Source organism: Patiria miniata, unplaced genomic scaffold (assembly GCF_015706575.1).
Source record: "Patiria miniata isolate m_02_andy unplaced genomic scaffold, ASM1570657v1 HiC_scaffold_2, whole genome shotgun sequence".
NCBI lineage: Eukaryota > Metazoa > Echinodermata > Asteroidea > Valvatida > Asterinidae > Patiria > Patiria miniata.
The window spans coordinates 7546805-7558458 of record NW_024037058.1 but is presented as its reverse complement, the minus strand read 5'-3'; the positions used below and the strand labels follow the sequence as shown (position 1 = coordinate 7558458).

The 11654-nt window shown below is 40.5% G+C and overlaps 1 protein-coding gene across 1 annotated transcript; it reads right to left on the bottom strand.

Annotated features, from left to right (window-relative positions):
• Positions 1-4271: 4271 nt before the first annotated feature.
• Positions 4272-11597, bottom strand: LOC119726237 (ras-like GTP-binding protein RYL1). Its single transcript, XM_038197858.1, has 3 exons — positions 10760-11597; positions 5667-5775; positions 4272-5021 (listed from the first exon to the last, which is right to left on the bottom strand). Exons 1-3 carry the CDS (start codon positions 10989-10991, stop codon positions 4718-4720), a joined length of 645 nt encoding a protein of 214 aa, XP_038053786.1. The 5' UTR covers positions 10992-11597; the 3' UTR covers positions 4272-4717.
• Between the last annotated feature and the right edge of the window lie 57 nt (positions 11598-11654).

Here is an 11654-nt window from a genome sequence, read left to right as displayed (position 1 = left end):
GTTTGCCTTGTTCCGGATAGCACGTGCACTTACTTATGACCCAACTACACGCGCGTTAATCAATTTTGTGTGACGTATTCTGTGCTGGGTCAAAGATTTTCAGTCAGTGAGCGAGTTCCAGCCGTTGCGCTGCAGACAAAAGTATCAAAATCACTTACGTTTTTCTCTCTTTTTAAAATTTGCTGGAAATCTCTTGAATAAACCATTTTTGGAAAATGAAACAATTCTTTTTCAGAAAATATGCTTGATTCGATTGGTTCTGGCTGATAAAAAAGGAGATTTTCTCGAAGTTTGAAGTCTGAAGTTGCCTTGCGTGGAAAATCATGTCAAAATCAATTTGGAATTTTTAAAGTTTTGAGTAGCCACTCAGTAGTGAATGCTTCATATTTGTACTTGCACAGCTGAATGGTTTATAATACTAAGGTCTGTTGTGTGTTCGTTTTAACTATACTCGCAAGCATTGCTTTTATTGCCATAATATTCTGTCCATAATTTACAGCCAATATTTCACTATTTTCACAGAGTTGTAACAACAAATATTACACACCAGCAATTTTCTGCTGGTCGGGGTACAAACTTTAATATTAACTTATTTTTGAACTTATTTATAGTCATTCATAAATACCTCAGACAGTTTACCCATTCCCATTGGTAGAGACCCCTTCACATGGCCGGTCTTAAACGGATGATAAAGACATGGCTAGCTGGTCTTAAACACTTTTCCAGTGTCACATGAAATTTGGACTCCCATGAAATCCGGTGCCTTTTAACGTTTCATCTTGGTTGAACGTTCACATTCCTCACGTATGCATGCGCAATACTACCAGTGAATCAGTGATTTCATGATCCGAAATTTACGCTACACCAGCACAGCTGCGTTTTGCATGACATCGCGCAGTACTTGCGGCGCGCATGCCGATATCCTTATAAGGTAACGAGTTGTGGAGGGGCATTCCATATTATAGTCAGAGGGGCGTTTCGTAAAACATGAAGTAAAATTGTTGAACAAAATAATTGGCTCTAGTTTTTGACTTGTTTTGATTTTTGGACTAAAAAGATTTGTTTGTTTGACCGAAAAGGTATTTATGAATGGGAATAAATATGTGTCTGGTCAGTATTAAACACTCTGTTTAAGACCGGTGGGAGTCTGGATGGGTGAAAATTACCCATCCAGACTCCCACCGGTCTTAAACAAAATGTTAAATACCTCCCATGTTATATACCATACCATATTTATTCCCTTATTAATGCTCAAAAATCCAAAATGTTGTAATCCTTTACTTGTAATAAATAATTAATTAAAGAATTAATATTTACTAAAGTACTCCAAATATTCACAATACATCATTTCAAAATTCCCCTTGTTCTCAACTGTGCAGTTTCAAAACTTTGCTTTCAAACAATACATACTAACGTTGTTATTATTTGTTACTAAAGCAGATTTTGTTACTACAACACCAGCTTTCCAAATGATTGAGTGCAAAAGTTGACAAATTCTGCACCTTAATAATATGCCTATAGATACATGTATATAAACTGTCACAATCTTACCACTAGAGGGGGTAGTTCAGCACAGCCGTCAAAAAGTCTTATCTACTGGACATTGATAAAAGTAGAATTTGTTCCCTGAAATTTCATTTTGTCTGATTGTTTAAATAAAATTGAAATGTAACTAAAATTGCATCTGCAGATATTCTTAAAAATCTTTAAAATCAGCACAATTCTGAATACATACATTACATGTACCAAAAACACCAATGATTTACATATGCTTACATTTCACAGGTCTAGAAATAACAATAAATCATTAAGTATTTAACAAATCACCAAATTATGTAGTGGCAAGGTTGGTTCCAATTGGACGTCAACTTTTCAAATGAGACCAATTTAACACGTTAAACCTATTTTACAACTTGACCTCAGATGACCTTTGACCTTGGTGTGTGACCTTTAACTTCATTATCATATGAAGATTTTTATGTTGCATCCATGATTCAAGTTTGGTTCTAATTGGTATTAACTGGACGCCAATTTTACAAACTTTATACCAAAATACGGTACATCCATACTACATACATACATTTGTACATACGGACAGACATAGTAATTGCATGAAGGGAGGGGGGGGGGGGGGCTGAGCAACATTTGATGCTTAGGGAAACTGTTTACAACTATTTATAAACATATTTTGGCACATAAATCCGTGTTTCGGGGCCAATTCCAGGGATTTCAAGACATAAATTATATAGGTACATTCAATGTACTCCATGTTTCTTTTTTTTTTTATGATATAAAATAAAATACTATCAATTTTAAAATAAAGAGGGATTTTTTTTCTTTTAAAAATATTTCAGCTAACTAATCACACAATTTCAGTATGAAATATACAAAAGTATTCCAAGTGTTTCCTTTTTATGACAGAGAAAGTGATGGGTTAAATGTTATGAATAACAAACAGCCTTTTGGCAGATTAAATAATTAAACATTTTCTCTAACTGAAATGCCTCATTTGTACTACTTTTTCTGCACTGCAGGTGTTTAAGAGGGTATCCCTTTTTATTTTTATTTATTACTGAATACACAAGAGGTTTAATCATCATGCCAATCCTAGGTACAAAAGCATGTGCAAAAACATTACTCTCTAACTGCATAAGATCTACGAGAAAAATGTTGCAATTTCCAATACTTCCCTATTATTATAAGGAATGTGAAATAGAGTCTGAATGTAAAAGGTCATGTGGCAAGCTTCCGGAATCCTTGTCCAGCCCACCTATATGCATTTTTGATTGGGTTTTTGTTCCTGGGTTTTCTTGTCACGTTTGTTTTTACATCACATGCTTGTGTGAGATCGAGAATTTATAACGTCACGAAGATTTACCTACCTACAGTCAATGGTTTTTAAATTTAAGTCTGGATAGTTTGATCCCTACCAGCGGTCACTTCATGTTTTTCGTATGCTAATGAGTCCTTTAAAGGGAATATACAACATTTACAAACATCAAAAATACCGAATTATTATGAAATACCTTACTGAACTTTTACTGAATGACAGTCTAAAGTATCCTGTAAAATCACGGCACCTGGTGTGCTATTATTTTCAAGAAAAGTGGTATTTTTGTACCAATTTCCAACGTGGTCGGCCGAGGGAACGGGTGCAAGCCAGTTAGCTAGTTTCCTGACCTTACAATTCCCCAAAGTCTATAAATTGCTCCGTTTCATCTTAAGTGGGGTCAGGGAACCAGACTTCATGAACATGATTGTTTTCTTGGTTTTTCCAGCATCTATGAACACAAAACTTTTAAAAAGTCAGTGAAACAAATATTTGTATAAGATATTAACCCCAAATCCATCCATTTCTGAAAATTACAGCAAAAACAAATGTTGTATATTCCCTTTAAGTTTATTTAAAAAATTGTGAATCCTAAAAGACATATTGGTCTCCTATTTAACTTTCATTTTTCATCTAATGACCGCCACAAACTTATTTCATAAATTTTCATCTACATGTATGTAATAGTAGATTATTGGAAGTGAGAGGTCAATTCTTGGCACAATATTTCTCTTTCACGTCAAGCGATTTATCAGTTCCCATAAATTGACATGTTAGTAACAATCTTACAAAGGCCTTTCTTGGGGATGATTTTCTTAAGGAATCAGTGTACCAAAAAAAAATGCAAATTCTAGAATTTGCGCACGTTAATTTTCTATTCAACTGTTCCGGAAGCTTGCCACTAAGAGGTGAACTTTCAGGCTCTATTTACTTATCCAAAGAGTTATGAATTTTCTCTTTATTTAAAAAAATATAGTACCCTTTCCTGCAAAAAGGCACAATTAAGATTACAAGTAATGCTGCATCAGTATTAAAATCTTTGCATATGAAAAGTGAATATTAAATTTCAGCTCAAAATTGGAAATTTTTAGCATCCATTGGAAATGACAAGCTGATACATACAACATAGCATTAATTCGGGCGATTCACAATGCAGTGCGCCACCAAGAGTTTGCCACGATAGTCCATTTTTCAACTTTATGGTCATGGCCCATTTGAATGAGTGTCGGTAGACAACTTGAGCTAATACATGTATGCCATATATTGGGGCATAGCATTCTGCCGCCTTACCAAAAATACCATATTGAAAACAAGAAAAGAAATGGGCAAACTGATCCTCGAATCATACGCTTACGAAACCACTGACCGGAAAAACTAACAATTTCAAATGTCTCGTGCTGTGAATTTGTCGACCATCTCCCACAATGCTCTGGGAAAAATGAACTCACCATGGCAAACTCTTGGTGGCGCACTGCATTGTGAATCGCCCGAATTAATGCTATGTTGTATGTGAATCATTTTAATCCTGTCTAATTAAGTTAATTAAGTCGACAGAGTTAAACTGCCATCAAATTCCATTTTCTTCCACACACTAGAATATACCTCTTTATGAAAATAGCAATGATAAGCTCACAGGTTTTATATACATTAATTATGTCTATGTTTTATCTATAAAGGTACAAAACAATTCTTTTGAAAACTATAAAAATTTCAGCAAACTTATGTTGTCCATGCCTCTTAAGAATAACAATTTTATTTGGTGACTTGGGCTGATAGTCAGTGAGACATGGAGGAAACTGTCTCATGATATTTTTCTTTTAAATTTAAATTCTCTTAAGCAACCATTTGCAATGGCAACAAGAACCATGGCAATTATTTAAACTTTAATTATTTACAGCATTGTGAGAAAGACCATTTTTTATCTGGGTCTTCCTTCAGTTGAATCCCCTCGTAGGGCAGCACATTCACCTTCTCCGCGTGCTTCTCAATAATCTTGTCCACCAGTGTCTCGAAGCAGGATTCCACGTTATGGTTCGTCTGGGAACTCACCTCCATGTACTGCATCTCAAAGTGTTCGGCCAGCCTGCGGATGCTTTCCTCTGCGACTTCACGATTCTCCTTGTTCTGACAGTGGGTCCCGACTAGAATGGCTTGTACCAGTTTGTCAGCGTTTTTGTATAGCTCCTCGTGCCTTGGTTTCAACGGGATAGAAAAAAAGATCCAAAATATCACAACTTTAACATAGTTTTAAAGCATGTCTTCTTCCACCAAAACCTTTTGTTTATGAAAAAAACATGGAGTTCAGACTGGCATGACCAGAGTAACTTGCAAACAAGGTGCCTATTGAGATGCTTCTATCGGAGGGATGTAAATGGCCTCAAATGAATATGGAACTCCTTTATATCCGTGGTAAGGAAAACGTTTGCTTACATTGTATTTAAGTAAAATGTATCAGTTGAATGTAATTACAGTCTAACTTGCTCTATTATGAAAATGGGGAAGGTGGGTTGGGGTAGAGGATGGGTTGGGATAGAGGGTGGATTTGAGTGGTGAGGGTGGATTTGAGTGGTGAGGGTGGGTTGAAGGGGTTAGGGAGGGTCAAATGGCCTAATATGGGCCAGGGTGAACTGGAGGGTTAGGATGGGTTGAAGGATTGAGGTCAGGTCAAAGGGTTGAGGGTTTGTCGGAGGGAGTAATGGTGGATAGGAGGGCGACAGTGGGTCTGAGGAGGTGCGGGTGAATTGGAGGGGGTGAGGGCAGAATATGGAAGTAGGGGTGGTTAGTTTATTTGGGGACCCTAACAACAAAATGTGCAAACTGTTTCAACTTGGCTTACCAGTATGTTAGGTGCTGAAAGGAGACCTCATTCGTCAGATCAAATACCAGCAGAGCACCCGTGATGTTGTTGTAATGTGATCTGGTCAGGCTCCGATACCGTTCCAAACCTCATATGAGAAAAAGGTTTCTTATTTGCAATAATAAAAAATGCAATTGTTATTCCTGTGGGCAATTATTCCTGCGGGCATCTGTGAGAGAAACTTATTTTGATTTAGAGGTTTTTCTAATTTATATTTAGAGTTTTCTAATTGATATTTTTACAATATTTTTTTTTACTCTAACTTTAATGTGATGTATACGGACAGTCAAAGTTTTAAGGAAGTGCAGTTTTTCCAGGAATACAACTGTAAATTCCCCCCCCCCCCTCACAGAAGTGAAGGCTGATTTTATTAGCAATTTTTTTTCGAGCGTAAGGCTCAGAAGTGAACAAGTTCAGAAGAGTAAGTACTCACCAGTAGAATCGACCCACACTTCTGTGGGGAGGGGGGGGGGGGGGTTTAAGTGCTTGTCTTTCCCCTAGAGCATTACTACATATGCCAGGTAGCACCGTTGTAGGTAGGTGGGTTGGAGCGTATGACGTGAGAGTGTACACAGTGGAACTAGGGCCACAAGGAAACTTGAGCCCTAAGCAAGACTAAACCTACTAGAGAAAACTAGGCAAATCGGCACTCACCAAAGTGAGGTAGGCCGTCACTGGTCGGTACTGCAGGTCGGTACTGCGGGGCGCCAATGGAGGAGGAACCGGATTGGGTTGCACCGCTTGGCCAGTAAAGAGGGCTGCACAACAGGTTCTGCCATCAGCCTGCAGCACATCTCTGAGCTAACAGGAGGTTTAGGTGTTGGAAGACTTCCAACATGCAGATTGCATGATGTCTGCAAAGGACACTCCTTTGAAGAAGGCCCAAGAGGTCGACACGCTGCACATTTGGGGGCATGTACTCTGTCCGGGGCAGGGCAGTCAAACAATGTCCATCGTAAGGTCATCATGACCCAGCGGACGATTGCATCGCAGGATGCGAGATGTTGCAGAGAAACCATGGTTATGAAGAGAACCTGATGATCACTGCATATCAATGCAGTTTTAATGGATGTTACACTTAAGGGCTCGGACGGGGTACCAGAGCTTGTCAGCTTGGACAGATGACAAGACTTTAAGTCAGGAATGAAGACAGCTTGCCAGAATGTTCTTCGTGAGGAAAGAGCCATGGGGTAACCAGGCGGACCCCACCGGCTCCACACGCAAGTGTCCTTGACTACTGGTCAGGGCATGGGGTTCATTCAAGTGGCGGGCTGTGTCTGCCGCCAGGAGGAAGCCGTTTGCAAGGAATTATTGAGAAGGGTAGCATGGCCAAGAGGTTTAAAAGGAGGCTGGACACGAGTGTTAGACATGCTCAAGATCCCACGATGACAGGAGTGTCCGTTTGGGGGGGGGGGGGGGGGGAGGGGGGTGAAAATTACATGCCTCTGAGGTGTGCAAGGGTTGTGAATTTAGAAATTCAGGAAAGGTCCACAAAACCTGGGTGAATGGCCACAATTGCAGAAAAGTACATCTTGACAGTGTGAACCACAAAGCCTGACTGAAAGAGGTGGAGAAGATAGTCACCAAGTTCGTTTTCAGTCGCAGCAAAGGGATCCACCAAATGCAGTCGGTATTATATAGAAATGCTGTAATCATTTGTCGTCAACAGTTCGGGTTGATTGATGCTGGCTGCGGGCCGTGATGGCTTCAGCCTCCTGAGAAAGTCCAGTGTGTCAGAAGGAATCCTGAACAACTGCCTGCAACTCAGGTGGAGTCTCACTGAATCCGGGAGGAGCGGTTCATGGTAAAGAAGGCCCACATGTTGTGGAAATCACAGTTATCGGGGCCAAACCGAGGCAAGGAGGACCCTGCAGGGATCCTGCTCCATCTTCCTGAGTGCTCGAGGTAGTAAGCAGCTGCTTACAGCTGGCAGTTAAGTACCATTGCGAACAGGTTGATATGTGGACGGTTCAACTGTGAGAAGATCATCCGTGTGACTGAGGTGGGAAGGGTTCACTCCGTTTGGTGAACCCAGCCCCGGCAGAGGTGTCGGCTGAAGTGTTGTCTGTGCCCGCCAGATGAACCTCTCTCAGAGAAGACATGCGCACTACATGTTAACGACAGAGGCTGAGGGACTGACTGTGGCCCGTGGGTTTGCATGGCTTGACGGCTGAGGTGGAGGATGCCCAGACAGCTGGGAGGCTTGAAAGTGAAAGCCGGTAGAGGTGGCCAGGGAGTGTCCCTGGGATCCCTGGAACCTGGTCGCGGTTGGTCGCTTTTGGTATTGGACAGGTAGTTTGGGATGAACCTTTGCCAAATTTAACTTCTCTGTTAATAGGCTTTTTTACAATCAGCTTCAGTCTGTGCTCGGGTCTGAAACTGACAAGCAAAAAGGGCTCGCCGTTGGAAAGGAAGGGATTCGAGATGCTTGGGAGCTCAGACGGCAGGAAAATGGCCATCAAATTGTTGCCCTTCATGCCTCTATGCTTTGACAGCAACTCCAGTAAATTCGCTAAGAAATGCCCAAAGTGAGTTGCCCAGACAGCGAAAGGTGGAGCCTAACGGTAGCATGTCTGCTGGAATGGGGGAATCGTCTGAAACCACTGAATCATGCATTTGGACAGTAATAGGGAAAACTCTGTGTGAATAATACACGAACAAGTGGCACTGTCTGTGTGATGGAGCGCCCATTTGTTGTGGGGAACGAATGGGAACCCAATGAAAGGGAACCACAGGAGGATCAGGGTGACTAGTCGGTCAGAAGATTTGTGGCGGGATGGGGGAGCAGAGATGAATCAGAGTTGCAGGTGGGGCTGTGACACCTGGATTGCAGGGGAACGGGGCCCTAGATGTGGCCGACGGGGTTATGGATGCGGCCAACGAGGCCAGTGGAAGTGTGGCAGACGTTGTCGAGTGGCCATCGGTCTCCTCTCAAGTGGTACTTGGGTAAGCCTTTAAGATGTTCCCAGGCTTACATGTAGATGCCACTGAGGATTTCTTCTTTAATTGTCCATAGGACAGTGGGTCCCCAGTGGATGACATGACTGAAGAATGGGCGAGAAAGGCCCGTAAAATAATGGGTAATACCGAAAGGTGGCCAGTACAACAGCAGGACGGCTAGAACAATAATGATAGCCCTGCCTAAGCCCCACTCGCTCTTACAGCCTGTGCAACGTAGGGAGCATGCAGCCTGTTCCAAGCCCCACTCGTTTGGTACGACGAGAGCTACTTGCAGACTGTGCAAAATCTCACACGAGTGGCCGGGTAAATAGCCGCTTAACGAGAGTGAGCGCCTTGCAGCCTGTGCGAAGCCTCATCCAACTAAGGCCGCGAGTACCGACAACCGACCAAAATGTTACCATAAACTCATTAAGTTATAGAAACAAACAGATGGTAGTTTTAATAGCAGAATGAAACCATGAACTTAGCAAAGGAATGGTTGGAGAAAAACGTTAAATGATTGCAAAATATGAGCAAACTCGGGAGCTCAGGAAAACACGTCCTTTACATTGCGCACACTAAGAGAAAAGAGGAAGTACGATGTATAATGGCAGGGTGAGTCCGGCCGCAAGCTACTATGAGAAATAAATCTTAGCGAATGGCTAGCTCCCTCACGGAAATAATAATTATGTAGTAATGCTTTGCGGGTAAGATGACCACAGTAGAAACTGGTCTTTTCATGAAAATCATTCAGTGAAAATATTCTTAACAGCTATTTTTCACTGTTTCACTAATTTAATTAATTTAGCAATTACAGTCGACTCTCGTTAGTACAAACTCTGTTAATACAAAATTCTGGTTATAACAAACATAAAGTCATGGTCCCGACTGTGCTTTTATGTGCACAATGAATGGGACTGATGTTCCTCTTAATACAAAATTCTGATATAACAAACAATTTGGCTAGGTCCGAACGAGTTTGTTATAACGAGACTCGACTGTAATTGGACGGTACAACAGTTCATATTGTTTTTAAAAATACTTTGCACAACATTTTGAGCGCTGTGCACACTTCACAAATGCATAATTTGAAAAAAAAATAATGAACGCATTACTAATTTAATTAATTTATTACTTATAACAATTATTTTATTTGCAGGCTCAATAATTCATAGTTAATGTTTGCATGCTTTAACTTAAAAAATGCTATGCAAATAAGATGATTATTATTTTAAAAAGTACTTTAAATAAATTTATTAATGATTAGTTACTTAATTTAATGTATTAATTTAATTAATTAATTCGACTTAATGAATAAATATGTTGTTTATTAAACAAAAATCCCAATGAGCCATAAACAATAATACACATCATGATGCAAAGTGCATACATTTTTGGCATTATACCACCCTATAGTTATGCCATATCATGTATATCTCTGAACCTTTACAGTCAACTTCATTAGCATATAAATACTGTTAATAAAACGTTTCACAAAAGGCATTTAGGCATTGTCTCGCGAAGCGTAGTGGTGCTATTTATCGAAGACAAATCTGCTTAAAAAATGCGACATATCTGCAAAAAAAATACGACAAACTTGCGTGCGCAAGTTTAAACTTGAGTTGAGGACTCAAATTGCGCTCGACAGTCCTACTTGTATGTTAACTGTGTCTGTCAGACTCAGTGTCATGACTGTAAATAATCCATTGTGAATGTGAATTAAAATAAAACGCAGTGGCTATTGTTACGGCAGCCGTAACGCATTTCCCATTTTCTATCGTTACGGTAGACTGCAACCTGGCAACTTTTATAAAAAAAACATGACAAGAAAATATAAAATTAGAAGGAAAAAAGTGAATTTGAACTTTATGAAATTCGGACTTTATTTCCCTTTTAAAAAAAATCCTCCAAAGCCTCAGGTTAGAAAAGGAAAAAAATTCGAGTGCAAAACTGAGATTCGAACCCGCAACCTCGCGGTGCAAAATCCTACCCTCTATCGGCTGAGCTGGCGCACTGCTCGATAAAACGTGGGGAAACAAATAATTATATACCTGCGTGCGTATCAAAAAAATATCGTAGAGGGCGCTAAACAACGAGTGCCGTAACGATAGCCACTTCAAAAATAAAAATACCTGCTGTGTCCTGCACTTCCAACTTGATCCTGTGCCCGTTCCTGATCAACATTTTGGTCCTGACATCCACTGTGTGCTCCGGGGAAGTCCTGCTTCCGTTATTGTCCGTGTATTTTAGCAGCAGGCTGGTCTTTCCCGTTCCTGCATCCCCTACCATAGCAACGCGTATGTGGTAACTTATGTCCAGTTCCGCATCGAACTGTTCGAACGCATCGTCCCGGTACAAACTCATCTTAAAATGTCTCGTTTCTTTCAAACAGCAAACCTGAAACTCACATCTTGAGTCCTTTAATAACGGGTGCAGAGGCTAAGCAACTTGTGAGGTTTACTTTTAAGACTGTTTCGATAATGTAGCGCTTTAAAAACTAAAGAAATCTTGCATTACGTCAGTACCACCCCCTTGCAAAGTCGCAAATTCGTGCACCTGTACGCCGAGACTGGTGCCCCCATGTACCCTCCCGAAAATCAGGTCACACATCGACCTTGGGGTAGGGTACCACACTTTATTGGGTCGGGAAACATTAACAACTTCTGGAAAAGTTTTTGGTGTATAGAGGGCGCTGTTGACTGAGACAAGGCCACGAAATATAAAGAGAAACTATTGATGATGATTTTTGGAAGAGGAAAGAGGAAACAGGGGCAAAGTTAAAGAGAAAACGGGGTTAGGGAAAACAGAAATACGGAACAGAAAAAAAAGAAATGGGAAAAGGGGGAGGAAAAAGACAAAAACGGAAATAGCACAAAGGGACAAGGAAAAAGTATTACAGGAAAAAAAGGGAACATGAAGAGAAAAGAGGGACTCAAGGAAAGTAAAAAGGGGCAGAGGAATGAGGAAAAAAGAAAGTGGAAAGGAGAAAAGGAAAGAGGAAAAACGCAAAAAGGAGTCCTTAGGTAG

Bases quoted from the DNA above. Each gene is read 5' to 3' on its own strand.
- LOC119726237 (XM_038197858.1), bottom strand. From the start codon at position 10,991: ATGAGTTTGTACCGGGACGATGCGTTCGAACAGTTCGATGCGGAACTG. The intron at 5,776-10,759 runs GTATTTTTATTT...TTCTCATATGAG, and splicing joins GGAAGTGCAGGACACAGCAG to GTTTGGAACGGTATCGGAGC. The intron at 5,022-5,666 runs GTAAGCCAAGTT...GTTGAAACCAAG, and splicing joins TTTCAGCACCTAACATACTG to GCACGAGGAGCTATACAAAA.